The sequence below is a fragment of the Podospora pseudopauciseta genome, chromosome 1 (assembly GCF_035222475.1).
Source record: "Podospora pseudopauciseta strain CBS 411.78 chromosome 1, whole genome shotgun sequence".
Classification (NCBI taxonomy): domain Eukaryota; kingdom Fungi; phylum Ascomycota; class Sordariomycetes; order Sordariales; family Podosporaceae; genus Podospora; species Podospora pseudopauciseta.
In genome coordinates this window covers 3155601-3181815 of record NC_085892.1, presented here as the reverse complement: position 1 = coordinate 3181815, position 26215 = coordinate 3155601, and the positions used below count along the sequence as shown (strand labels likewise).

General features: G+C 53.2%; 10 protein-coding genes and 1 non-coding gene across 11 annotated transcripts; 6 read left to right on the top strand and 5 right to left on the bottom strand.

The window, feature by feature from the left end:
* Positions 1 to 539: 539 nt before the first annotated feature.
* On the top strand, positions 540 to 3272 carry ATG22 (Autophagy protein 22; the record flags this gene model as incomplete). The annotated part of the gene is made up of 2 exons (XM_062907462.1): positions 540 to 1424; positions 1636 to 3272. The coding sequence occupies exons 1-2, from the start codon at positions 1097 to 1099 to the stop codon at positions 3270 to 3272; spliced, it is 1965 nt and encodes a 654-aa protein (XP_062770412.1). The 5' UTR covers positions 540 to 1096.
* A 600-nt stretch (positions 3273 to 3872) lies between these two features.
* On the top strand, positions 3873 to 6803 carry QC763_108740 (uncharacterized protein). Its single transcript, XM_062907461.1, has 4 exons — positions 3873 to 4755; positions 4843 to 5136; positions 5204 to 5334; positions 5403 to 6803. Exons 1-4 carry the CDS (start codon positions 4470 to 4472, stop codon positions 6054 to 6056), a joined length of 1365 nt encoding a protein of 454 aa, XP_062770411.1. The 5' UTR covers positions 3873 to 4469; the 3' UTR covers positions 6057 to 6803.
* Positions 6804 to 8789: 1986 nt separating this feature from the next.
* Positions 8790 to 9662, bottom strand: PAN5_2 (2-dehydropantoate 2-reductase (Ketopantoate reductase) (KPA reductase) (KPR); the record flags this gene model as incomplete). Its single annotated transcript, XM_062907460.1, has 1 exon — positions 8790 to 9662. One exon carries the CDS (start codon positions 9660 to 9662, stop codon positions 8790 to 8792), a length of 873 nt encoding a protein of 290 aa, XP_062770410.1.
* Positions 9663 to 10683: 1021 nt separating this feature from the next.
* On the top strand, positions 10684 to 12494 carry OST1 (dolichyl-diphosphooligosaccharide--protein glycosyltransferase subunit 1; the record flags this gene model as incomplete). The annotated part of the gene is made up of 3 exons (XM_062907459.1): positions 10684 to 10830; positions 10895 to 12087; positions 12152 to 12494. The coding sequence occupies 3 exons, from the start codon at positions 10684 to 10686 to the stop codon at positions 12447 to 12449; spliced, it is 1638 nt and encodes a 545-aa protein (XP_062770409.1). The 3' UTR covers positions 12450 to 12494.
* Positions 12495 to 12690: 196 nt separating this feature from the next.
* QC763_0010460 lies at positions 12691 to 12764 on the bottom strand. The gene has a single exon. It is a non-coding gene; the product is annotated as a tRNA-Val (tRNA).
* Positions 12765 to 13557: 793 nt separating this feature from the next.
* QC763_0010450 (uncharacterized protein) lies at positions 13558 to 13893 on the top strand (the record flags this gene model as incomplete). The annotated part of the gene is made up of 1 exon (XM_062905209.1): positions 13558 to 13893. One exon carries the CDS (start codon positions 13558 to 13560, stop codon positions 13891 to 13893), a length of 336 nt encoding a protein of 111 aa, XP_062770408.1.
* A 946-nt stretch (positions 13894 to 14839) lies between these two features.
* Positions 14840 to 16062, top strand: QC763_108700 (uncharacterized protein; the record flags this gene model as incomplete). The annotated part of the gene is made up of 3 exons (XM_062907458.1): positions 14840 to 14844; positions 15009 to 15552; positions 15608 to 16062. 3 exons carry the CDS (start codon positions 14840 to 14842, stop codon positions 15971 to 15973), a joined length of 915 nt encoding a protein of 304 aa, XP_062770407.1. The 3' UTR covers positions 15974 to 16062.
* On the bottom strand, positions 15232 to 19481 carry CDC54 (MCM DNA helicase complex subunit). Its single transcript, XM_062907457.1, has 3 exons — positions 18954 to 19481; positions 16761 to 18895; positions 15232 to 16708 (listed from the first exon to the last, which is right to left on the bottom strand). Exons 1-3 carry the CDS (start codon positions 19255 to 19257, stop codon positions 16127 to 16129), a joined length of 3021 nt encoding a protein of 1006 aa, XP_062770406.1. The 5' UTR covers positions 19258 to 19481; the 3' UTR covers positions 15232 to 16126.
* RET3 (Golgi-to-ER vesicle coat component) lies at positions 19212 to 20735 on the top strand. Its single transcript, XM_062907456.1, has 3 exons — positions 19212 to 19820; positions 19887 to 20120; positions 20185 to 20735. The coding sequence occupies exons 1-3, from the start codon at positions 19781 to 19783 to the stop codon at positions 20514 to 20516; spliced, it is 606 nt and encodes a 201-aa protein (XP_062770405.1). The 5' UTR covers positions 19212 to 19780; the 3' UTR covers positions 20517 to 20735.
* Positions 20736 to 21977, bottom strand: QC763_108670 (uncharacterized protein; the record flags this gene model as incomplete). The annotated part of the gene is made up of 1 exon (XM_062907455.1): positions 20736 to 21977. The coding sequence occupies one exon, from the start codon at positions 21975 to 21977 to the stop codon at positions 20736 to 20738; it is 1242 nt and encodes a 413-aa protein (XP_062770404.1).
* Positions 21978 to 22423: 446 nt separating this feature from the next.
* Positions 22424 to 25102, bottom strand: QC763_108660 (uncharacterized protein; the record flags this gene model as incomplete). Its single annotated transcript, XM_062907454.1, has 1 exon — positions 22424 to 25102. The coding sequence occupies one exon, from the start codon at positions 25100 to 25102 to the stop codon at positions 22424 to 22426; it is 2679 nt and encodes an 892-aa protein (XP_062770403.1).
* Between the last annotated feature and the right edge of the window lie 1113 nt (positions 25103 to 26215).

The following is a 26215-nucleotide window of genomic DNA, read 5'->3' as shown; positions in this document are numbered from 1 at the left end:
TCTCACCTCAACAAGCTGTGAATTTTCAGCCCGTCAAGGGTGGCCATCCAGCATGGGATCAGCACCTCGCATCTGCAACTCAACCTGGGGATAGCTCTGTCTAAACACTCCGTACAGAAGTAGGTGGTCGAATCCTTTCGATTGTGAAGGTAGGAGGGTATACATCGTACGAGCTATACCAACCCGATGCAACGCCGGTAATGGAGACCAAGATTGCTCAAATCAAGTTACCTATCCATCCCAAGGTGTATGTGCGTGCCAGTTCGGTTGGGCGGTGGTGAAAAGGGAGGGTTCCATGTGGGCGGCTCGGGGGGATCATCACTGCCCATCCGCTTATGCTCCCCGGATGAGCATAGTGTAGTGTGCTGGTGTGGGTGGTTATATGTACGTACAAGCAAGGTGGAAAACCAGAAACCCAAACCCCATTCACCCGGGGACCATGGAGATGGTGGTAAGTCCCCGGTGGAATGGTAGGGGAGGGACTGCAGGATATATAAACTAGAGTTGGTAGTCGTTGAGGCTTGCCCACGGTGGGTGATCTTGGTTGCTTCTCTTCTCTCGACAGCAGCACGAACCACCACAAGGATATGCAGAGATATCGAGCAGCCAGCCATGCCTCTGAAGGGTGTAATCTCTGATCCAGCAGCGGCTCGTTCATCTACTTTTTTGTTGTTTACCTTTGTTCATTCATTTCCGAAATATCGATCCTGAAGCTTTACTTCCCGTTTGCGGCTGGGGTACCATTGCAGACGGTTGACTTGGAGGGCCGCAGGCCAACGAACGCCCAACTGCCCTGTGGTTGTAACGGTTGGTAGATAATTATCCAGAGTCCAACAGTCGGACAAAACAAAAGACCCATCTCTTTTGACCTATCCACACTCAAAAATCCGATCAAACTATTATTTCAAACAACCTAGCAGCCCCTGGGTGACACGACCAGGAACAGGTTGTGGTTGTAGCTTTTGATCGGGTGACAGGTGACCACACCCCTCCCGCCAACACAACCAAAACCAACCGTTGGTTGGTGCGCCGTTGCCTGCCGAAAGGCCACCGCCGCTGCCCGTTTAAGTGGGTTTGTGGCCGTTTTAGGGAAGCGATGGCTCCCCGTAACAGCCCAGATCATCATCAGCTGCTGCGTCCACCACCAGCACCACGCCTCTTCTCCCGATTATCCTACGCGTCCAAAAAGTCTTTTCGATCGCATTCATCATCCTTCGAGGCCGACGACGAGAGGTCAAGCGATCATTCTGGGGAGGAGTATCTGATGAGTGTTGACAACAGCAGGCGGAGCAGCATGAGCAGCCTGTTTGCGCACAGTTACCGGCCGCCGAGGTACCCGGGGGAGGACACGAGGCCGACGAGCCAGAAGGAGTTGGCTGGGTGGTATGCGTATGCTTTTGCGGCAGAGGTTTATGTTATCTGTGGTGAGTTGCTGATGATTTTTGAGGGTGATGCAAGTTTGACTGACAATGTTGTTGTTGTTGTTGTTGTTTTGTAGGAATCGGTATGTTGATACCAATCCACCCGCTACGCTGACGTCGTTCTCCATCGTGGAGAATGAGAACCCTCCTGGCCCATCTCATTCCCCGGTCAGCGCGCGTCGTTGCGAACATAACAAAACTAACGATATCGCAGCATCATTCATCCCAATATTGCTCGAAAGCCTAGCAAGAGAAAATGGCGTTTTGTTATCCGATCGGACAACACCTTGTGGGCCAAGCAACGACAAGAACAGTGCAGATGGAGGACAGTGCGTGGTCTACGTGCTTGGCATGGAAATCAACACGGCGAGCTTCGCCATGTACACCTTCAGCATCAGCGTGTTACTGCAGGCGCTGCTGGTGGTCAGCATAAGCTGCGCGGCAGACCACGGCAACTATCGGAAGAAGCTGCTTCTTGCGTTTGGCTGGATTGGCAGCGGGAGTGTGATGCTTTACATTTTCGTGTCCAAAGACCTCTATCTTTTTGGCGCATTGCTGGCGATTATTTCGAATACTTCCCTAGGGGCGTCGTTTGTGTTGCTGAACTCGTTTCTGCCACTTCTTGTTAGGCATCACCCCGAAGTTGAGCATGTGGCCGCGCTGGATGAGAGTGATGCCGACGAGGTGGAGGATGAGTCTGCCGCCGACACGGATGCTGAGAGGGCCATGGTTGATTCGACTGCTGCTTTGCTACCGAGACAGACATCGCTTGGGACCCCTATTTCGAAAGTGCGCACCCGGGAGGAGCTCACCTCGACTGAGCTCGGTCTGTCATCCCAAATCTCAGCCAAGGGGATTGGTACGGGTTACCTGGCCGCGTTGTTCCTACAGTGTGTCGCCATCTTCATTCTGATTCAGATGAAGAACACGACATGGTCACAACGGATTGTCCTCTTTGTCATCGGTGCATGGTGGGCTATCTTTACAGTCCCGGCTGCCATGTGGCTTCGTCCACGACCTGGCCCACCATTGCCAGCATCATCCAACCACACCGGTGTCAGAGCCCTTTTCTCCTACACCATCGACGCATGGAAGTCTCTCTGGCGTACCATGAAGCTGGCTGGACGGCTGGTAGACATCATGCTCTTCCTCGGCGGGTGGTTCCTCCTCTCTGACGCCGTTGCCACCACCTCTTCCACCGCCATCCTGTTCGCCAAAACCCAACTTCACATGGAACCGTGGGCCCTCGGCATGATCAACGTCATCTCGACCGCCACCGGCGTAATCGGGGCCTTCTCATGGTCCTTCATCTCCCGCAAACTGAACCTCCAGGCTCACCAAACCATCCTCGCTTGCATCGCCCTCTTTGAACTCATCCCCATCTATGGCTTACTGGGTTACCTACCGTTTGTCAAGAATTGGGGCGTGTTTGGACTGCAGCAGCCCTGGGAGATGTACCCGCTCGCGGCCGTCTATGGTGTTGTTCTCGGGGGCTTGAGCAGTTACTGCCGGTCGTTGTACGGGGAGCTGATCCCCCCCGGATCCGAGGCGGCGTTTTATGCTCTTTATGCTATCACCGACAAGGGCTCGAGCGTGTTTGGTCCCGCGATTGTGGGTGCCATCATTGATGCGAGCGGGGAGATTAGGCCGGCGTTTTGGTTCCTGGCTGCGCTGGTTGGGTTTCCGGCGCCGTTGATTTGGTTTATCAAGGTGGAGAGGGGGAAGAGGGAGGGGAAGAAGCTGGCGGAGGTGATTGAGGGGTTCAAGGTTGGGTTGAGTGAGACTGATACTAGTGAAGGGGACGGGGAGGGGCAGAGGGGGATTTTGGAGGGGTATGAGACTGATCGGTGAGGGTTGTTTGTCATGTTTGGGAAATGGGAGGGCCTGTTTAATGGGTTTGATGGGTGTGGTGCATAGCGCTGGCGTTGTTTATGTTTCCATGGTTTATTTCCTAGGTTGGTAGGATTTAGGCATTGGACTGGGATGGGAATAATGTATTACTCGGTTCAATGAGTGTGTGTGACATTACCCCTCGCGGCTTTCCTGGATGACTCCGGCAATTCATATCCTCTCATTCAGACGTAACCCCCAAGATGTCAGAGGTGCCTGTGACCAAGTGTCTGTTTGCCTCAGGCGAAAGAACATGATTTCAATCTCTCTGTGGAATTGGCACAAGCTGAGTCACAGGTGATGATTTCACCTGGAATTGGCTCTGATGGTTCCGGGTTCCAAACAGGTGAAAGAGGGAAAGCTCTGAGAGAAGCTCTGGACAGCTCTACAATGCTTGCTGCTGCTGCTGGGCCACATTTTCCGGCTTGCTTTCCCCATTCCTTGGCGCTTGGCGTGGAGGCTTTCCTAAGGTAGGTAACCAGCCACAGCATTTCTCCTCACTTGGTTCGTAATCACGTGGCTGGGGGAGGGCCCGTGTTTTTTCTGGCAACCAAGGGTGGCGGACGCGATTCCCGTAAATTTTGATCGGTGTCAAACTTCCCGCTGCCTGCGTTGCGAGTTGCAAGGAAGCAATCCCGTGTTGCGACAACCACGAGAACCATCGGCCATTGAATCGCGAACATCGCCCACGCGCCAGCAACTCCGGACGGGACCTGCCCTCAGCTCCCCAGCCCATCCATCACCGGCCCAGGTGATTCATTCACCCGGCACCACCGGCCTGCCCTGTGCTGTTGACATTGCTCTCATTGTTCTCACTGCCCATTGCTCACTCGCTCCGGATCGGTCCTGTCCACAACATCGCGCACCGCACCGCACCGTACCGCACCACAGCACACCGCACCTCCCCCTCCCCCTCAACAAGCCGATCGAAGGTAGGCGCTTTCCCAGCCACCTTCACACCGTCGCCCACCCCAACCCAACCCACCTTGCAACCTCTGCGCATCGCCATCGACCCAAACTCTATTTGCACATCGCAACTACCTATTGTTGCGCAAACGCTCACAGGCGCCCAACTTGTGCTCCGACATCCCATCTGCCCTGACGCGATCCCTTCCTTTTCATCTAAAGACCCCGCAAAACACACACAGCCTGGTCGTCATGGCTTCCTCCGCTCGCAAGAGGCCAAGACAGGAGCCCGAGGATAACCGGGCCGAGTGCCCATTCAGGATCGACGTCGTCAACCCAGATGACAAGGATAGCAAGAGAAAGTCAAAAAAGCGCAAGACCGAGGGCGAGGATGAGGATGCCACGGCCAAAGTCAACCTCCAGATGTCGCCCTTCGCGCCCTGCGGCAAGTTCAAGAAACATGAGACGATGGACTTGTACTTCAAGGTTAGCCCTCCGAAGAAGTGGACCGACATGACCAGGTACAACAGTTTTGTTCGTAAGTGCATTGCTCTCCTTTCATAACATGTGATGCACAACATTTCAGACGAGCGGTGTGGGCTAACGTTGCACCTCCGGCACAAAGTCAATGGGGTGAAGTACTTTAGCGAGGGCTTCATCTATGTCGCCAATGATTCCAGTATCGAACGGCAAAAGGCTGCCAATGACAACAAGCCGATGCAAATCAGGAAGAAGTCGGATGACGACTGGGTGGCACGAATTCTCGAGATCCGCGCGAGCGACGAGCACCATGTCTACGCTCGTATTTACTGGATGTACTGGCCAGACGAGCTTCCTGCAGGCACTCTTGACGGGAAGAAGTTTGTTCAAGGGAGGCAGCCATACCATGGAATGAATGAGTTGGTCGCGTCGAATCACAGTAAGCACATATGGCTGTTCCGGTGCATGTCTAGCTTCGATTTGCTAACAGTGGCTTTTTTCTTCAGTGGATATTATCAATGTGGTCAGTGTAACGTCTCAGGCGACGGTCAGGCAGTGGTTCGAGGAGAACGACGAGGAGATTCAACACGCGCTTTACTGGCGACAAGCTTTTGACGTCAGGAGCTACGAACTCTCGGTATGTACTGATCTCAGCATTTCCTCTCTCGCGTTTGAGCGCGTCATCTAACCATTGTTTGTTTGCAGTCTGTTGATTTGGTTTGCCTATGCAATACCCCAGCGAATCCCGACAGGAAACTACTCGGGTGCACAGTGGAGGCGTGCAAGAAGTGGATGCACGAAGAGTGTATCATTGAAGACGCTCTCCAGTCGACATACAAGCGACTCGGTGCCGACAAGCCACACCTGCCCCCTGAGCCTATCCAGAAGGCCGAGAGCGAAATCGAAGGCCAGCGTCCGCTAAGCCCATCCGATACCGGCGCCGCCGTTTCTGCCCAACATTCGATCGACGTCAAGGCCGAAGCAGAGCCAGCACAGAATGGGAGCGGCAACGTGGACGTTAAGCAAACAGAGGAGGAAGATGGTCCTACTGCTCCCGAGGATGCTGCACCCTCCTCAGGTCGTCGTTCAGCGAGCGCAGCCGCCGGCACAGGCACCCCCAGCACCAAGCTGGTTCTCAAATCAGCGTCGGGTCGGAAGAGTGGGAAGCCGAAAAAGAAGGGGGAGGCAAACGGAGAGACCTCACGGCCATGGGAGGGGCTCTTTGAAGTCACTCTCAACACAGAAAAGAACGGGCCCCCAGTGCTGGAGTTCAGAGACCTGAGGGAGGGCATCGTTGGTGGCGAAAAGACGTGGACTGAGCCCGTTAAGTGCCTCCTCTGTGCAACAACGGTTAACTAGAAGGCTGTCCGTGCTTGTCTGCCGCAGAGGGTCATACGCTCCCGGGACTCTGCGGCAAGAGCGGACAAGCCTCTGGAGCCAAAGTCCGAGACACCGCCTATCAAGCCGAAGAGTGAGTCGCTGGAGCCATCTCTGCCCTCGGCCGTAGAGAATTCTGACGAAGAACTCATCAGAATCCAACTTGGGCTCGATGCCCACCCTGGACCCGCGTCAGAAGAGCGCATCAATGGAGTATCCTTCTCCCCCCTTGAACTTTCCCGAACCCCTTCAGCATGGGCATCACCTGTTATAAACGAAAGCAACCGGCAAGTCTCAGCTCCCACGCGCCGAGTCAGAAGTCCGCCCTTGGAATATGAGAAACACGATGACATTGTCCAGGCTAGCGTTGAAATCAAGCCCGAGGATGGGGTGGAACAAGGTCGGGCTTGTAGAACTGAGGCAACCTCTTCAGCATCAGTTAAACCGCAATTCAGTTCGTCCGACATTGAGAGGGAGGAATACATGACATTGTTACGGCCTTCTCCTTTACCACCAGACCACATGCCGGCATCATCAAACTACTAGGAATTTTGGCCGTGGGTGAATGACTTAAAGGGCTTGAGACTGCGAGGAGGCCATCTGGAGTCTGATGACCAGGAGGGCACTTGTGATCACGGTGGTGACGGGGCAGAATTGGAAGAATCACTCCGGCAGAAAATGGAAGAAATGCAGAGACTTGTTAAGCAGCAACAGGAACAGATGGTAGACTTTTTTGACAAGCAAGAGGAGTACGAGGAATTTTTTTGTGGGGCCTTTACAGCGACAAGAGGAGGCTCTGGAAAGGAGGGGGGAGATGGAGCGGTGGGCGGGGATGCAGAGGGAGAGGTTTGTGGGTGGTGGTGGTTGGGATTGGGATTTTGGGGGGAGGGCGAGGAGGATTAGGAAGAGGGGGTTGGAGAGGAGGTCGGAGTGGGGGGGTAGGGGTATTGATTGAGCGTGATCATGATATTTTATTTGGTTTGGTTTGGTTTGGTTTGAGAATATTGTTAGGATACTTTGTGTCAGCGAGCGAGATTGGGGGGGGGAGAGGGGGAAGAAAGAAAAATGGAATTTCCTTTTTGAGTCTGTATTGTTATTGTTGTTGTTGTTGTTGTTGTTGTTGTTGTTGTTGTTGTTGTTGTTGTTGTTGTTGTTGTAGTTGTTGTTGTTGCTGTTTTGTTGTCTGTGTTGTTTGGTGTTGTCTTACTCAGTATATCTTTTATAGGGACAGCCTTTTTTATGGCGTGGCGTGGCGCGGGATGGAGTTTTTTGTGTTCTGGCGGTTTTCTTTTTCTTTTTTCTTTTTTTTCCTCTTTGTTGCGTTTGGGATTCGGTGTCTTTTTTTGGGAGTGTTGTGTTTGTGTGTGTGTGTGTGTGTTGGTAGCAAAGATTTTTATAATTCAGGGAACCAAAGTTTTGATTCTGCTGGTGATTATTACTACTGGTTGGGGAGTGATGTGATGATGGTCTTTTGATGAAATGTGGTACTGTGGTGATTTGTGAGGTGGTGGTTGGCATAAATGAAGGGGGTGGGGGGTGATGATGTTGTGCTGTGCTGTCTTGAATAAGGCCGTACGTCAACCAATTTAGTGACGAGGTTTGTGTGTTGCTGTGTCTCCTGATCTCCTCGGTAGCTCCATCCGGGTTCAGGGGATTAGTTAGATTTAGGGGATACTTGATAAAAGAGTATAATGTTGCTGTTATTATGGTTACCTTTTCCTGGCTTTGGTGGGTGGATATAGGTAGTTAAGCTACCTTACCTTGGGTCATCATCATAGGTATATCGCTTTTCTCATTCAGCAACGACATCGAGGTCATACCATACACAACTGTTAGGTCGACAAGTCTATGTTTGACAAGAAAAACCGCAAGGTGAGTTTCAAAATGAAATGATAGCTGGTTGTAATAATCCATATATACCCGCAAACGCTGACCTATCGCTACTCTGGTTATGAAACCAACAACGCTCTCCCGCCCTCGAGGTGAGAATATGTCCGTGGTGTTTTCCTTTCCTGTATGAGCAGACAAGCTTGTTCTCGAAGCACCACGCCGGGACTTTTTCCAAGTGATACAAAAACCACCATAGGGTAAACCTGCCCTTGAAGAATTTCCGCTCGCCATCCCTTCTTCGCTACCTGGCCCTCTTTCTCCACCACTTGCTATAATACCGCACCGCACCGTCAAGAAGAGCAACAGACTGGGCCTGGCGCACGTGGTTGGTATTATTGAGACACATATTGAGGGTTCTGGCCATTAGTCCCTCCCCGATTTGGTCCTCCTCCTCCTCGATCATGCACCTCTCCACAAGTATCGCATGCTTCACTGCCTGTTCCTCCTCCACGGCCAGATATCTCCTCCACGGCCTGTTCCTCCTCCTCGATCAGGTACCCCCCCACTAGCATCGGGTGATCCACTGCTTGTTCCTCCTCCGCTGCTCGTTCCCCCTCCACGGCCTGTTCCTCCTCTACGACTTGGCCCTCCTGCCCGTCTGCTTGGTTCTACTCCCCCTCTTTGACTGTCGCTTTCTGATGGTCCAAGACTAACCCAATCACTTTTATCAAGACCGATATTCCACTCACTCCCCTCCCACCCCGCCTCCATCGCTCTATCCACCAACACCGTCGGCAGCAGCCCGTTCGCCAACAGCGCGTCAGGCAGATGGCCATCCAGCATCTTCAAAAATGGTGTAGGAGGGTTCTCGGGGAACGTGCTTCCCTACGCACACTTCAATAGCGCGACCCTCGTATCCGTCTGCCTGCTCGGAGTGCTGTACCCCCTCGAATTCTCCAGCGGTTCCCCCCACTGCCCCCAGCCAGATGAAGGCGTATGGTCCCACTCTTCCGACGGTGAGTACTCGTACTCACCACCCATGGCAGACTCGTTCACACTATCCTGCCATTCAGCTCCCTTCTCATTCGTCTCCTCAACATCTGCCCTCAACCTGCGTGCCCCAGACGACGTCAACGAACCGCCAGAATTGATAGAGAACGGGGACGGGGCTGACTGTTCCGAGTTATCGACACTGGCAGGATGGGCCCCGATAAAACGGACACTATGAGAGATGGAGGAACCATGTCCTGACTGGGATCCTACGCTTGACCCTACCCCCGGTGCAAGGACAGCGTGATTACTGGCTAATTCTGCGGAGAGGGAGTCGAGCCAGGCGTTGATTCGGTTTGCGTAGCGGTCTGCTGCGGATTGGTTGTGCCATACAAGGCAATTAATACTTTGTCCAAGGGAAAGAGTGATATCATGAGTGTCATGTACGAGGGCTCTGAGATTGTTGAACGTGAGCTTTGTTCTGCTGCTGGTGGGCTCTCCTGATGGGTTGGGATCGAGGTTGCGCCAGGCGGGTTGGCCAGTAGGTTCTCCTGATCGGGGCAGGTAGGAGATGAGCTTTGCTAGAACAGAGGCTTGTAGCTTTACGCCTTTCTCCTTTAATGCCTTTGCCTTGCTGTATTTCATTGCCCTCTTTAGCTCCTTTGCCCAGGCTTTATCGCCGGTGCCCACAGCATTGGCTTTGAGCCACTCTTGTATTTCTACCGGGATCATGTCTCTATTCCCCATAGATTTATCCATCACCTTCATATTTTCCGCAGAGGCTACTGCTGTTGGGGTTGGCTTCTCTGAGGAGGGTTTCTCTGAGGGGGGTTTCTCTGAGTGTGGTGAAGGGGGTTCCTCTGAGGTGAGTTTCTCCGAGTATTGTGAAATGGGTTCCTCTGAGGTGAGTTTGTCTGAGTATTGTGAAATGGGTTCCTCTGAGGTGGGTTTCTCCGAGTCTTGTGAAAGGGTTTCCTCCAAGGTGGGTTTCTCCGAGTCTTCTGAAGGGGTTTCCTCCGAGATGGGTTTCTCTGAGGGGGCTTTCTGTGAGTCTTGTGAGGTGGGTTTCTCCGAGTCTTCTGACGAGGCGTTCGCTGAGGGGGAGTCCTCTGAAGGGACTCTATTCCCGGATCTCACGCCGAACAACCTCTAGTTTCTGATAAGCGATGATGTGTCCCCCTCGCCATGAGTCCAATACCGATCACCAAACACGTCGTCAAGAATCTGCTCTCGTGCTGCATCCGTGAGTTGAGAATGGAAGTCTTTGAATAACACGGGACTCTTTGACTTGAGGTAATGAATGCCCCGAGTTTGCAGAACTCTTTCATGCTGTGTCTGAACCCTCTGTTTCAGGTCTGGGTATTGGATCTCCTCTGGTGGGGGTCTCGTCGAGGACCTCTGGTGATCCGCCCAGATGGTGAAATCTAGTGCTAACGGGATCGCTGGGAGTATGTGCCTCCTCCGCCTGAGGTGCGATCTCGCAGGCGGAGACATGGTTTGATGTTGGAGTTGATCCTGGACGAATGAAGGTACGAGGAGTGATGATAGTGATATCCGGGCCTGATGCTGATGTGTGAACGGGAGAGGTCATGGAGCAGAAGAGCGGAAGAAGCCACAATGGATTCCCATAGGTTCATCATGAATCCGTGGGAAGTCCCTTCCGCTCGAGGGAAGCTTTGTCATGATGCAAGTCGCGGCTGCCTCGCATGGGAAGGAAGATCGATGGTGAAACTGGAAAAGTTCAAGTGAAGTGAACTGCAACTTACACCAGATGTGGTTTATGTAAGCTATGTCGGATTCTCTTGGCAGTCCGGGAAGCTGTGGGTCCCAGCCGGCAAAACGGACAGGGGTGTTTCAGCAACGTAAGCTTTTCGGAGACAGCTGTTTGGCAGAAGGCCACGGTGATGCTCAGGAGGGTCTCTTGAGGGTCCAACAAGTAAGTCGACAGTGGAATTTTTTCAATTGGGCGAGCACATGTCATTTTCTCTTACAACATGAAGACATCAGCCGTCTTCTCTGCCTTTCTCTCGCTGCTGTCGCTAGCTTCGGCCGCCAGCTCCGACAAGGGCACCTCCAAATCAACACTCCCGTCTACCTTCAAGCCCCCACAGGTCTTCAAGAACGCCAACCTCGTCCACGTTGTTTCCGTCGAGAAGAACTACGTCAAGGAGAACATCAATGTCGTCGTAGAAAATATCGACAAGAAGCCACAGAATGAATACTACCTCCCCTTCACGGCCGATCAGATCTCGCGCCTCGGTGGCGTCGAGGTAAAGGATCGCAAGGACACCAGCGCCGGGCCATTCGTCGCCGAGAACGTCGAGTTCGACCCCGAAAGTGACACCCAGTACCTCCGCATCCGACTTCCCAAGCCCCTCACCCCCGGCGCACAGCAGACACTCGGCATCAGCTACTACATCCTCAAGGCGTACTCGCCCCTTCCCGCCGCCATCAAGCAGGAGGAGGCCCAATTCCTTACCTACACCTTCTCCGCCTACGTTCCCTCGGTGTACACCACCTCGAAGCAAAAGACGGAAGTCAAGTTCCTCTCCGCCAACATCCCCGACTACACCAAGCTCCCAGGCAGCGGCGACATCAAGGAGTTCCCCCAAAAGCAGGGCACCAAGCTCACCTATGGGCCCTTTGACGAGAAGCCCGCCGGTGCGTACGAGCCCATCCGCGTCCGTTTCGAGTTCAACAGGCCAGTCACTCACGTTGCCCGTCTGGAGCGGGACATTGAGGTCAGCCATTGGGGTGGAAATGTTGCTTTTGAGGAGCGCTATACTCTCTACCACCGTGGGGCCAACCTTTCATCGCTGTTCAACAGGGTCAAGTGGCAGCAGTCGCAGTACTACCAGCAGGGCAATTCCCATGCGCTGAAGGAGCTCAAGTTCCCTCTTCGTGTTGGGAGTGTTGACCCTTACTACACTGACGTCATTGGCAATGTGTCGACCTCGAGATTCAGAAGCAATAAGCGGGAGGCGTCGCTTGAGATCAAGCCTCGTTACCCTGTCTTTGGCGGCTGGAAGTACCCCTTTACCATTGGGTGGAACTCGGATGCGAAGAACTTTTTGAGGAAGACGGCAGCCGGGGGGTTCGTACTGAACGTGCCTTTTCTTGAGGGGCCCAAGCAGAATGAGGGTGTGGAGTATGAGCAGGTCGAGGTCAGGGTTATTTTGCCTGAGGGTGCTGAGTACGTTTCCCCTTTGTCAACCCCCTCTGTTGACTTCAAATACTGACTGTTGTATGTTTTGCAGAAACGTCAAGTATGTCACCTCGATCCCAACCCAATCCATCACCTCGGCCGACGTCGAGATCCACAAGACCTTTTTGGACACGATTGGGCGGACGGCGCTGGTGATCAAGGCGAGGAATCTGGTGGATGACTTTAGGGACCGGGAGCTGGTCGTGTCGTACGACTACCCTCTCTCGGCCAGCCTGCGCAAGCCGTTTATTGTCTTTAGTAGTGCTATTGCCTTTTTTGTGGCTGTGTGGTTGGTGGGGAATATTGAGTTGAAGTTTGCGTCGAGTGGCCATGTTGCTGCTAAGAAATAGATGGAGAGGGAAAAGGGGGGATAATAAAAAATGGGAGGGGGTTGATATTTTGAAAGCTTTTGTTTGTTTGGTATTTATGTTGATTATAAGGCGAATAAATGTGTATTTGTATTGAGTGTTGGTTTATTAAGAGGGAAAAAAAAAAGGTTGAAAAGGGATCTAATGGGGATGTTGTGAGTGGTGCTTGACCGTGGTATTTTGATAATAGTAAAAGTGGAAGGGACATTCAGTAATAAGCAATGGTTTCGTGGTGTAGTTGGTTATCACGTCAGTCTAACACACTGAAGGTCTCCAGTTCGAGCCTGGACGAAATCAAAGAATTATATCTTTTGGCGGCATTTTCTTTTTGAACTTACAAAGTTCATTTTTTATTTTTGGGTGGTGGTGGAGATCTTTTGGTGGGGTGATCTCTGGAGCGTTGGAATGGTGGATCTTGGGTCGTGGTGGGGGGCATCGTTGAGCCGACCACCTGGGTAAGATTTGTAGAAGGGAACATTCTCGAGATGTTCTATTGAATTGAGAATGTGTTTCTATTTTTGCCTTTGAATAGATGGTGAGTCGGTTGTCTGGAAGATGATCCACTATCTTACCACGTCGCCTTGTCCGCTCGTGTTAAAGGCCGACTTGCAACGTGTTGGAAGATCAACCTTCGTATAATTCATGCAGTGTTACTTTTGAAGGGTGTTTGGTAAGGCTACATATGAGTGAGGCCTTGTATCGCATGCTGAGCCCCGTGGCCTGGTGGGGAAGGAAAGCAAGGCATGTGAGCAAGCAGCAAGACCGGTGGTGCGTCAGGGTCCCTCGAGGTCCCTGCATGCTGCCTTGTTTTCTTTTTCTTTTCGGATGTTGCCCGGTGTCTCTCTCTCTGGGATGGTGGATCTGGTCAGTTGATTTATTAGGGGTCTTGGGGTATTTCGGGCGAGGAGAAAAGTGTTTATAAACCTGACCTTCCTGTTTGTTTGTCTGTTTATTACTTTTAATCTTCCATCTCAGCTTCCACATCTTACCTTGTCTGCGGGTATAATCATCAAACAAAGCACACATACACAGACCATACGTCTTCGCCACAACCATTCCATCACTCAGTCTCGGCCCTCAAGAAGAAAACATGTGCTTCGGAACCCCTTCCTCAGAAAAATACTACTACCACGAGGAAATCGTCCCCGCCCGCCGGCCATCCTCTCACTCCTCTCACCACCATCACCACAACAGCAGGAGCAGCAGCCGACACCCCCCCCACCACCACCACCACCACCATCATGTCTCGCCTCGAACGAGCGGGTCCTATCTGTGTCCGCCAACAACAAGAACGACAGTTATTGTTCCAAGTCCGAGGGCGAGCATGACGAGCTATAGGGGGGAGAGCAGAGGGCGGAGTCACGGGGAGAGGGTGGTGGAGATTGAGAGGAGTAGTAGTCGGGTTGAGACTACTAGGAGGTATTGATCCATTTGGGATAATGGGACGGGGATGTATGGGTTATGCGGAGGATAATATCACGATGTTATGAATAAATGTTTGGGTACATGTCTGGCTTTGGATGGGCTTCGTTTGGGATAGACTGGTTGGCTAGCTACTCCGTAATAGGCGGGATAATAATGAGGGTTGTTTACCCTACAAGCCACATGAGAAGGTAATCTGTCTTCGTCTCATCTTGTGATCGATCTGGTCTGGTGATGGGGATAGATGCCAAGAACCGAGGATGTGGTTCTGTGGTTGGGGTGAATGAATGATCTTCGATCTGAGCAGAGCTTTGGTGGGGCTGGGATGTGGTTGGGTGGGATGACGTCACCTGGACTCTACACTACATGCTTTGTTTAAGACAGCTTTACAGATATTTTCCATGAGGGAGATGACTTTCGATGATATGAGAAGCCATTCATACAGGAACATACATGAATGGGGTTAGAAAAAAAAGGGTTGTTGTGTAGGTGCTGGAATATTACAAACTCCTGTTCATCCCAAAGCTCTGACGACATCTGCACCAAGGGTTTCCGTAAGAGTTCTGAAGAGGGCTTGGGGAAACTGACTGCTCTACTAGCCTGAGCCAGACATGTAAAGTGACGTGATGAGCGACCGTTTATGGCCTACTGCTGCTATCTATATACCACTACGCTGCGCGGGCGGTCATCACGAACCACCATTGTCTTTATCCCGTACACCACAACCTGATTACCCATTTACCCTCACGCTGTGAAAGCAAGCAAACGATTGATGATTTAGCAGTTCATTGTGCATACTAATACCCCCCTGCGTTATTCTTTACCTGTGTATCCTGCTGGGTTGCCGACATATCCTCGTGTTTACTGAGGAAAGAGCAAGTCTGACCTCTTCTTGCGACCCAAGTCCCGAATACGTTCAGTTCCACACCACAGAGCCTAAGCCCAGCATCATGTTGTAAGTCACATATCCCTTTTTCACAAACCGTTTACTATTCATTTGCGGAAATCATGTCCCGCAAAAGCAACGAAACAAACCGCTTCTACCCCTTTGCCCAGTGGTACCCACGCCGCCCACCACAAAACCAGTCCCACGATTGCTAACACGCTCAATTCCTCCAGGAACCGCGCCCTCTCAATCCGCTCCCAAAACCGCTCCTCCACGGGTACCACCACCTCCACCCCATCCCAACACCACCGAAAACCCTTCTCCTTCCCCTCCCTCCGCTCCCCAACCTTCACCCAACCCGACCTCTCCAAACGCCTCACCCGCCTCCTCAAATCCTCCTCCTCCCTCACCTCCCACCACGAATCCGCAGCCAAAGAACGCCTCTCCATCGCAACCCAGCTCTCTGAATGGGGTGAGGCAACCCAAGACGACTCCATCTCCGACATCTCGGACAAAATCGGCGTCCTCCTCTCAGAAATAGGCGAGCAAGAAGACAACTACGCCCACGCCCTCGACGACGCGCGCGCAGCGCTAAAGGTGATCAGAAACACCGAACGAAGCGTCCAACCAACAAGAGAGGGAAAGAAGAAGATCGGGGATGAGATTGCAAAGTTGAAGAGTAGGGAGCCGCAGTCGACAAAATTGGTGGTGTTGGAGCAGGAGCTTGTCAGGGCTGAGGCTGAGGGGTTGGTTGCTGAGGCGCAGTTGAGTAATGTTGTATGTATTTCCCCTGATAAGCACTGATGATAATAGTGTGCTGATATTGTGGTAGACAAGGCAAAAGTTGAAGGAGGCGTACCAGGCCGAGTTTTTGGCTACGATTGAACGGGCGGATAAGCAGATTATTCTTGCGAGGCATGGGTTGAGGTTGTTGGAGTTGTTGGATGATACACCTGTCGTGCCGGGGGATGTCAAACCGGCGTATCCTCATGCTGGGCAGGCGAGGCAGATATTGAATGATGCCGAGGATGATCTCAGGGATTGGAGGCCTAGTGGGCTGCTGGGGGAGGAGGAGGATAGTAAGGTGTCCGGCTCTGGGGCGGCAGTACCTCAGGTTGACAAGGGAAAGGAGGTGGATAGGGGGAGCATGACGGAGACGGTGGTCAATGTGGGTAATGGGACGGCGGCGGCGAATTGATCATGAGGAGGAGGAGAAAAGACTCCTGATGTCGTCATTATATCTAGTTTTGCGTTTCTGTTTGAAAGGCGGGGGGGGCGTTGGTGATAATTGTTTTTTTTTTTTTCTCATTTGAAAAATAACAAGTTGGAAATTATCCCCGTCAGAAAGCCGTTACACTTGAGCCGTGACCCTTCTTACACTCTTTCTCGCACCCTCTCCACTGACCATGATGGCACCCTCCATCTCTAGCGTCCTCATCGCCTCGGCAAAATCGGCCGACTCCACCGGCACGCTGGCACCATCTGATAACTTCCTGGCTACTTCGGCGAACTTGACTGATTGCCCGCCGGCAGTCAGCTCATCCAACAGTCTGACAATGGCGTCCTTGATCTCGGCCTTCTTCCTTCTGTCCGCCGCCGACGTGCCTTCAGTGAGGAGACTCATGTCGATTCTGCCCTGCGCATCCGTCGCCGCCGTCTTGAGGGCGGATTTGATCAGCCTCACGGCCTCCTTTACGTCATTTTGAGTGACCGTCTCGGAGAGACGCATGCGAGCGTGAGCCTCAGAGAGACGAATCATGCTCTCGAGCTGACGGGTGGTGGCCGTGATGCGCTTCTCTGCGGCGCGGACGTCCTGGCCGAGCTTGCGCATCTCGACGTACGAGTCGACGAGCTCCTTGGCGGCTTCGTTGGAGATCTGGGGGTTGACTTTTTGGCGGGCGTAGGAGATGTAAGAGGTGAGGAATTCGATTGGCTGGAGACTGTTAGTCGGGAGGAAGTAGATGGAGAAAGAGGGATGAACATACCAGGATATCATTGTTCGAGTGGGCCGAGTCAGGCTTGTCCTCGAGATACATGGACAGCAAATGCTTAGCCAAGCGCTGATCTTGCTTCTCGTCAGCTCGATCGAGGATGAGATAGACCAGATCGAAACGGGAGAGTAGGGTAGGGGGAAGATCAATGTTTTGCGGGACGGAGAGGTCAGGGTTGTAACGACTGCCGATCGGGTTGGCAGAGGCTAGGATGGAAGTCCTGGCGTTGAGGGTGGTGATGATGCCTGCCTTGGCGACAGAGACGGTCTGCTGTTCCATCACTTCGTGGAGAACAGAGCGAGTGGACTCGTTCATCTTGTCAAACTCGTCAATGCAGCACACACCACCGTCGGACAAGACCAAGGCGCCGGACTCGAGAACCAGCTGTCTGGTCTCTGGGTCGCGGGTGACATAGGCTGTAAGACCGACCGCAGAGGAACCCTTGCCGCTGGTGTACACACCGCGGGGGGCGATGCGGTGGACGTAACCCAAAAGCTGAGACTTGGACGTTGAAGGGTCACCACACAACAGGACGTTGATATCGCCACGGTAGCGGGGACTGGCGCCCTTTTCAAAGGTTTTGTTGGTACCACCAAACAGCTGGAGGAGGATACCCTTCTTGACATCCTCCATTTCGTAGATTGATGGAGCGAGAGACCGGGACAAAAGCTCGTAGATGTCGGCACGAGCAGCAGTCTCCCTGATCTTGGCCTCATCCTCTGGCGAGATCTTTTTGATCTCATCAAGACTCTGGCCGCTGATATGGGCCTCTTCCTCCTCAGCCAAGTCAAGAACAGAAGGGTCATTGCCCATTCTCTTCTTGTCGACCTTCTGGACATGGACAATGTCCACATACGTCTTGTGCACACTCTTGACCGTCCGCATACGAGGGTTGACACGCACAGGAGTAACCTTGTAGATACCCGTAATCTCTACACGGTCACCAGCCTTGCAAAAGTCAACCAGCTCGTTGTAAGCGCAGATGGAAACGGAATGAGGCGTCTGGCCAGCAGGCGTGTCATCAGGCGTCTCCTGCAGCTTGATTACTTGCTTATCCGTGAATGTGCAGCGATTGTGGATAATCTGCATTGAGTTCTTGGACTTGCAACGATTGCGAGGACACTCAGTCGGCTCACGAATTTTGCCACGGTCCAACTCAACGGTGACGGAGTGTCCGCAAACACTGCACTTGAAGAAAGCGTCCTTCATGTCGGGAATCACAGGCGTGGTACGGATCACTAGACCCTTGATGCAGACAAGTTTGTCCATATCTGAAGGGTTGAGATCTCTCAGATTGGTATTCTTCTCGATACCGAATGGGCGCACAACATACGTCTCCGCGGAGACCTGGTCTTCAAGGGTCATCTGCTGTCCCTGGGTAGGCCTGGGAGTTGATGGCTCCTCCCCACGATCAGAACTGGGGAAGTTCAGATCAGAGCTCTGAGAAGGGTTGGGCATATTTCCACCAGCAAGAGAGGCCTGTCTTTGACTAGCCATCTCAGCGCGCGCAAGATCAATCATGAAGTCGTGCACGCATTGATCCATGACTGGAACAATTTCGGTGGGGTAGGCCTGGGCTTGATGCCATAGCTTCAGCGTTCGCGGGTACGCCTTGAGATCACGAAGATCAAGGTACAACCTGTTGCTGCCCAGCAACAACATGTTCTCCAAAGCCTCCCAATATGGCTTGGAATCCGCCTCGGGGTTCCCCATGGTGTCAGCCTCGGTTGCGCCATCCGCCCACATGCGATACTTTTTGGTGAAGTTTCGGAGAAACTCCTTGAAGGCCGCGAAGGAGTCTTCAAGTGAGACGGTGGTACCCCATACGAGACCCTGACTCATGCCACCAAGGGCATTTGCCTCAGATGTGTTGGGGTTGTTGTTGGAGAAGGAAGCGGCGTCGGACCCGACTTGAGAGCCATCACGAACGACTCGGCCTGCGTCATCCAAGATAATTCGGCGTGGCATGCGTGGTGTGCGAATGACATCTGGGTTGATATCCCCACGGTGAGATCGGGAAGGTCTTGTGCGCTCGTTTACGAAGAGCGCACTGCTTTCACTGCGAAGGTCCGACTGCTGGGTGAGGTTGGGCCCTGGGCTGGATTCATCATAGCGGATAGGGGACGAGTCTGTCAGGGGTATGTTAGCTTTGGATGCAAAGAAAAGCCATTGTTTTCAGCGGTTTACCTCCAACCAAGAGACCACGACCGCTTGCGCGAGGTGTGCGATCACCAGTGCTTTGCGTCTCGGTCTGCTGGCGCAAGGGCGAGCTGGCGGCATTGTTTCCGGCGGTGCTCTGAGTGTTGCTCATCTGGCGGAGAGGCGACGAGGGCGCATTGTTGGGAGAGGAGGAATCGTATACCATAGGACTTGAGGCCAATGCTGAGGTCCGAGTCTGGCGGGGAGTTCTCGAGTTCTCAGCAGCGGGGCTGCTCTGAGCAGCCTGGGAACTCCTGGTGCTGCGCGTTGACCGCTTCGATGGTGAAGACATTTTTGAACCTGTACTCTTTCGTGTGTTTTTGACTGAATTTGGGGGCACCAAAAAAAAGACCAATGATTTACAACAGACGAGGATTCGATATGGTGGTTGAAGGGGGTGTTGGCAGCGGTGGGATGAAGGTGTTTCCTAGGAAACCCAGAGTGGGACTCTGAAGAACTTCAGGGTGTTGGAATGAGAAAAGGAGCAACGCGAAAACGCGTCCAGCAAAAAACCACTTTACGCGTCTCAGCCTGTCAAAGGGGAAGTGGGGGGGGGGGGCTCCCAATCCATTAAACCCCTGGCCCAGGTACGTGCCGTTTGAAATGTGGGGACACCCAGCTCAAGCCACATCAGCGAGCCGCTCCCTTTTGAAAGTTGGACCCCACAATTTCCACTGTGTGGACAGCTTCACATCATCAGCCACAAGCAACAACATCCACGACGACGATACCACCGCCCCCGAACGAGATACCCCTTTTCCACCACCCTCACCCTACACCGCGAACCATAAGATACCCACTAATACACAGCCAAAATGGCCCCAGGAATGTCGCTGTACAGCGTCAACGCTATCCGTAAAGCTCTCCCAAAGCTCCAGCACACCTACTCCTGAAGCTGACTTGCCATGCCCCCGACGATAGTAATCCTCTCCAGCGAAGACGGCTCCCGCATCTTCTCCAAATGGTACAACCCTCCCCACCAAGCCGCCAACCAGCAGCCCTCCAGCACCGCCGCCCCCGCCTCCGCCCAGAACCCCTTCGCCGACAAGACGGCCCAAGTCCGCTTCGAGAAGGCCCTCCTCCAAAAGACGGCCAAGCAAACAGGAGACATCCTTCTATTCGACAACCGGATCGTACTTTATAAGATGGAGGCTGGTATGTCCTGTCTCTAAATCCCTCCCCTCCCTTCTCAGCAGCTATCCTGACAGATAATCCAAAGACGTGGCAATCTACGTCGTCGGCGGCGTCGAAGAAAACGAAATCCTCCTCTACAACGTCCTCCTCGCCCTCCGCGACGCCCTTCACCTCCTCTTCAAGCAGTCGGTCGACAAGCGCACCATCATCGAGAACTACGACCTCGTCTCCCTCGCCATCGATGAGATTGTTGATGAGGGTGTGGTCTTGGAGACGGACCCGACTATCATCGTGCAGCGGTGCTCCAAGGCACCAAATCAAGACACCAACCTGGGGCGTATCGACCCCTTCACCGAGCAAGGCATGAACAACTTGGCGCAAATAGGCAAGTCCAAGATTTTGGAGTGGATGCGGTAGATTGGAGACCATTATTATGGTCCTGTAATGTTGCTGGGTGGGGGAGAATGAATAAGGGAGGGTTAAGCAGGCGTCTCTGATATTTAGACTTATGAATTCGGGGTCCTTTTTATAAAATTACCGTATGAAGTAGTGAGTATAGTGTGGGCAGAATTTTGATGAGGTGTCTTCTCTTGGGAGATCGTGTCTATCGATGTCTGTTCGCCTTTTGACTCTGAGTTAAGGCCTAATCTCGGATGCTGCCTTGCGAAGTCGGTTCATAACCGCAGCAGCAATATCATCCCCATCACTAACCCCTTCCACAAAAATGATATCAGCCCCCAGCCTATCCAGCTCCCTCAAAGCAGCAAACAACCCATGAGCCACCCCTTTAACATCCCGTCCCAGATCAACATCCAACACCGTGGCCAACTCCTTCCCTTCCTCATCCCTCAAACTCCCCTGCCGAACAGCAAAACCACCCTCCTCACTCTCTATCCTCCCCTCTGTCTCCCCAACCAACCCCTCCCATTCCCCCGTCCTGATAACCCCCACCTTTTTTAGCCCGCCCCCCTCCAGCTCCTTTCCCACATTGACGGGTTTATGCCCCTCAAAAAGCACCACCCTCGCCCGGGGGCTGTAATGCTTGTACTTCATCCCCGGCGCCCTCGGCTTATGCCCCTCCCCGACCTCGCTCCTGTCTTTATACCCCTTCACCACCCCCTTCCACCCCTTGACTTGTCTTATCTCCTCGATGCCTACCCCTCCTGGCCTCAGCACCACCGGTGGGTCGCATAACCCGTCAACAACAGTCGACTCAACCCCCACTGCACAATCCCCCCCATCCAGAATCAGCTCAATCTTCCCCTCCAAATCCTCCAGCACATGCACAGCCTTTGTCGGGCTAGGGCGCGTACTGGCGTTTGCGGACGGAGCAGCGAGCGGCTTGCCCACCAGTTGAATCAACGCTCTTGCCAACGGGGAGTCAGGCATCCTCGCGCCAAAGGTGGTCAGTCCAGCCGTTACCTCTGGGGCTAGCAGCTGACCGGAGGTCGGGACAGGGAGTAAGATAGTCAGTGGTCCAGGCCAGAACTTGGAGATTAACTCGTGGTAAATCTCTGGAATGGTGGAAAGGGTGCTGAGCATGGAGAGGTCGGAGACGTGCACGATGAGAGGGTTGTCGCTTGGTCGGCCTTTTGCCGTGTAAATCCCTTTCACGGCTGTTGACGAGGTTGCGTCGGCGCCGAGGCCGTAGACGGTTTCGGTCGGGAAGGCTACGGGTGTGCTGAAGGAGGAGGCGGTGGAGGTTGTGAGGGCTGTTGCTGCGAGGGTGAGGGAGGGGGGGATGAGGGGGGTTGGGGGGAGGGTCCAGGTTTGGAGGGAGTTGGGAGAGGACCAGGATCCTAAAGGGGAGGAGGGGGGGATGGTGAGGATGCGGGTTTTGAGTTTGGGGGGTGGTGGTGGTGGGTTGGTGGTTGACATTTTGGAAGTGAGGTGGTGGTGGTGGTGATGATGGTGAAAGGTGGGGTGAAAATGTTGGGGTGAGAACCTGAAGGGTGTTGCTGCGGACCACCGCGAGGAAAGACTGGGGTGGGGAAAGAGAGCCAATTTGTCGATTTGGATCGATTGACTGACGTTGTTTCAATCAAATGAGACGTTTTGAGTCGTGTTTTGGGGACGTGTTGTAGGCACCTTGTTGTGGTGTAAGTGCTGAAGTTGAGTCATTCACAAATTTTTATCTTGATATGATCCTCTCGCCTTCAAAACTTGGCTGCCGCTTCCCAACCTTTACCTTTCGAGTCCCTCAATCCTCACACACGACCAGCCATTTTAACATTGCCAAAACTTCCAAGTTTATTATCATTGATTACAATAGACCTTAATACCAATGTGAACATGATTTCGTCATCCAGAATAATGCCTGCAATTCAAGAAGGAGCATAAGTCTCGCTTCCTCTCCGCCCTGCCCTCACCGGCAACGCAGAAACATGCACATTTGCAAAGCTCAAATGCTCCGAAAAGCTCGACAACAACCTCATCACATCCTCCCTCGTCTCCTCCCTACTCGCCATCCCCTGCATCACCCTCGCATTCGGCGGCCCTGGCAGCGCAGGCATCTCGCCACCCATCCCCATCCCACCACCATTCATGTTCATCCCACCCCCATTCACCATCCTCTCCCCCCTCCTATCAATATACTCCCCCCCATTACCGCTCATCCCCAACATCCTCGGCAACTGCAACTGCACACTAGCATTACTCTGCGCCCTCGACCTCCTCCCACTCCCCCCCGTCTGCCCACCACTACCCATCATAGTCAAATACTCCGAATCACCGCCATACTCATTAGCCGAATATCCATCCTCATCATAACTGTCCGCCCTCGAATGCGCCCTCGACTGTGCCCTCGAGCCCCCACCCCCACCATTCACACTGCTCGACGGCGGCGTGCTAAAGTCCGGAATCACAATCTGATCCTCGGGTGCGCTCGCCAGACTAAGACGAGAGAAATCCGTGTCGTCAGATATGTAAATGGACGGTTCCCTGATGCCGCTCGGTGGTCCAACACCCCCGCTGAAGCTGCCGTTGGTGCTGTTGGTTTGGAAGGGTTGATACAGCGAGGCGTGGCGTTCGAGGTCAAAGGGGTTGGCGCCGCCGATGTCAGATCCCGCCATGGAGGCGACGTCGCTGTTGGCGGTTGACGGTCTTGTGTACTCCGGCATGGCGAGACTTTCGTCAAGGTCGATCAGACTCCCGACAGAGGCGCGGTTGTCTTGGAATTGGTTGGGGGTCATGAGCTCGACGTAGGGCTCTGAGTGCATACCCAAGGGATCGGTTTGGTGGTGAATGAAAGGGGGGCGGTCGTTGGTGGGTGCTGAGGCGAGGGGGGCAGGTCTGTCTTCGCTGATGGCTGGGAAGCGGAACATTTCTGACGTAGCTGATGCGGGGGCTGCCATGGAGGGGAATTTCCAGTCTTGGGTGCGGCGGTTGGGGTTGAAGTCTGCAGGGTCACTTCGGGGAGGCTTGTTCAGGTCGTTGCTGTTGTTGCTGTCGGCCGCGGTGAGGGTGTTCTCCCCAAAATCTGACTCGCTGGGAGCTCGCATGCCGGCACGGATGGTTTCCATGTTGGTTTCGATGTCGACAAACTGAGAGAGATCATCGCCATCGAAAGACATGTCGAGATCGATGAGGGACTCTCGCAAGGTGGAATGAAGAGAATCGTCCCTCAACGGAAGATCAGATGTTGAGGTTGGGGGAGGTGGGGGTCTGCCATAATACGCACGAGAGTTCTCTTCGTAGCCCGAGATTGTGTTTGGATCAAAGAGCTTCTCGAGGGGAGCCTTGACGGCTGGTTGCAACTGGGGAGGTAGGCGACGCCGCGCTTTCTGCTTGGGAGGGGGTGCAAACTGCTCATTAAAGTCAAACTCCACGTTTGTGCCGTAGACATCATACACTGCTTGGGCATCAGTGTTCATGAGCTGCTGGTCAAAGTCGACTGTCGTGCTGAAGTTCCACTCATCGTTGGCCAAAGCAGTGGACGTGTAGTCGGACGGGCCCTGCGCGCCAACAGGAGCAAAGAGCGACTTTCTGATGCCTCCCTGTCCTTCCCAGAGCTTGTAGGCCTTTACCAGGTTGGCAAGGTTCGAGGTAGGATGTGTGCCCTCGGTATTAGCAATATATGGATGCCGTTGAACCTGCTCAATAGCCGGTCGCTTTGCTGGGTCTTCGACTAAGCAGAAAGCAACAAGATCCTTGATCTGGTCCGAGTACTGATCACCTTCCAGCCGTGGGGCGTTATGCTTGATGTAATTGCCAAGCTGGGGTATGTTAAACCCTTGCATGACGTTGGGAGGCAGACCAGACGCAATCTCATATACCAGAGAACCAAAGGCCCAGATGTCGACTGGTGTGCTGTAAGAAGGCACAGGGTCGAACAGCTCGGGGGCCATCCAGTGAGGCGTGCCGATAAAGGTCGACCGCTTATCAAGCTTCGTTTCAACAATGCCAGCAACGCCGAAATCGCATAGTTGAACCGCTCCGCTCTCTGTGACCAGCACATTGGCGCACTTGATGTCGCGGTGAATGATGCCTTCTTTGTGCACCCAATACACAGCCTCCGCCACCTCTCTCAAAATCGGAATAATCCACTTCTCTTGCAAGCCTCCCGGAGCTGTCGGCTTCATCAGGGTCGCCACACTGCCTCCAGCGCAGTACTCTGTCACCATCCACATGGCCTGACCGACTGGCAGCGCATCGAGAATGAGGTTGATGTTTCTCGCCCCACTGTCGCTGAGGATTTTGAGGGCGCTGATTTCCTTCATGAACTCGCTGTAGGTATCAGCCAATCTCGGGTTGAGGGTGTCGCTCTCTTCAATGTCGATGATTTTGACGGCCACCAGGGCTTTCGTGTTCAAATCAGTCGCCTTGTACACCCGACCAAAGCTTCCCTTCCCGATCAGCTCCTGAAGGAGGTATGGCGGTACTTCTTTGCCGGCCTTGACGCATTCATCTTGGACGGATGCTTGCATCTTCTTTGCGTCCTCCATGGCCTTCTGCCGGGTGGCAGAAGAGAAGTAGTCTGAGTTGCGTACTTGGAGGTTCGACATCTTGGCTGTTGTGGTGGAAAATGGCAGATTTGTTGATAAAAGGCTGCCGTTGTTGGTCTGCTTGTGGTTAGTGGCCGGGGTCTGTCGACATCACAGGTGACTCTCGACTTCGGGATGGAACAACGAGAGCCCAGTGTTTACCTACCGAGGGGAGCTTCAGAATCGCCACCTCATGAACAGCCAGAGGCTTGTGTACTACTCCTTTGGGATGTTGTCAGAGAGGCAAGAGTAGCCAGCCTTGGCGTTCTGAGAAGAGGGCGGTTGTGACCGTCCCCTGTGAAGCCCAATCTCTGGCAAGAGAAGAGCGAGAACGCCGAACAGATTTCTGTCGATTTGTCAGCCATGAATCCAATTGCAAATAATCCCCAAATGACGTCAACGTTGAGTTGAGGGGCTCTGCCGATGATGTCCTGATGCGTGAGGCTATCAGGGCTGTAAGCCAGCCCTTCTTTCCATCACAGCTCAATTCTCAGCTCGGATCCCCCAACTCTTTTCATCCCGTCCCTCCATCCGCGCGCCCCTTTCTCCTACTCCCAAATCCCATTTCCAACCCTCATCACAAAGAAAAACAGAAACAATTACTTACCTGAATCACCAAAACAAAAAAACAACACAACCACACTTCATGTTGTTGAACCAAACTCCCAGCTTAGAAGGTGTGCCTCACCGACATGATCAGATTGGGCGTTTATCTGAAACGGGCCTAGCGTCATCAATCCGTTTGGGAAAAACGGGGCGTCCGGTTGTGAAACGGAGTTTGAGCCAGCTTCAAAGTTGTGGGTCGGGGGAATCCCGTCTGTAGGTTCACGTGCACGTGTCACATCGTTCTTTCCTTGGGAGCAGCAGCTTGAGTGTGTTTTCTAGAGCGACCTCTTTACTGGGCTTCATGATGATTGACGCTATGGTATTCTGGGGCCGCTTATTGGCTCGTGGGGAGTGGTAGTTGTAGTGGTACAGTTTTGAATGGAGTGTAGTTATAGAATGTAGTTGTAGAGTTGGTTCTATGACTGTATTTCTAGACTTGCTCTGGCGCTAAACTAAACTCCGACCGTCAACAGTTTCTGTTACAATCAACACAATCCAACCTACCTACCTGGGTACCTTACCGTACCT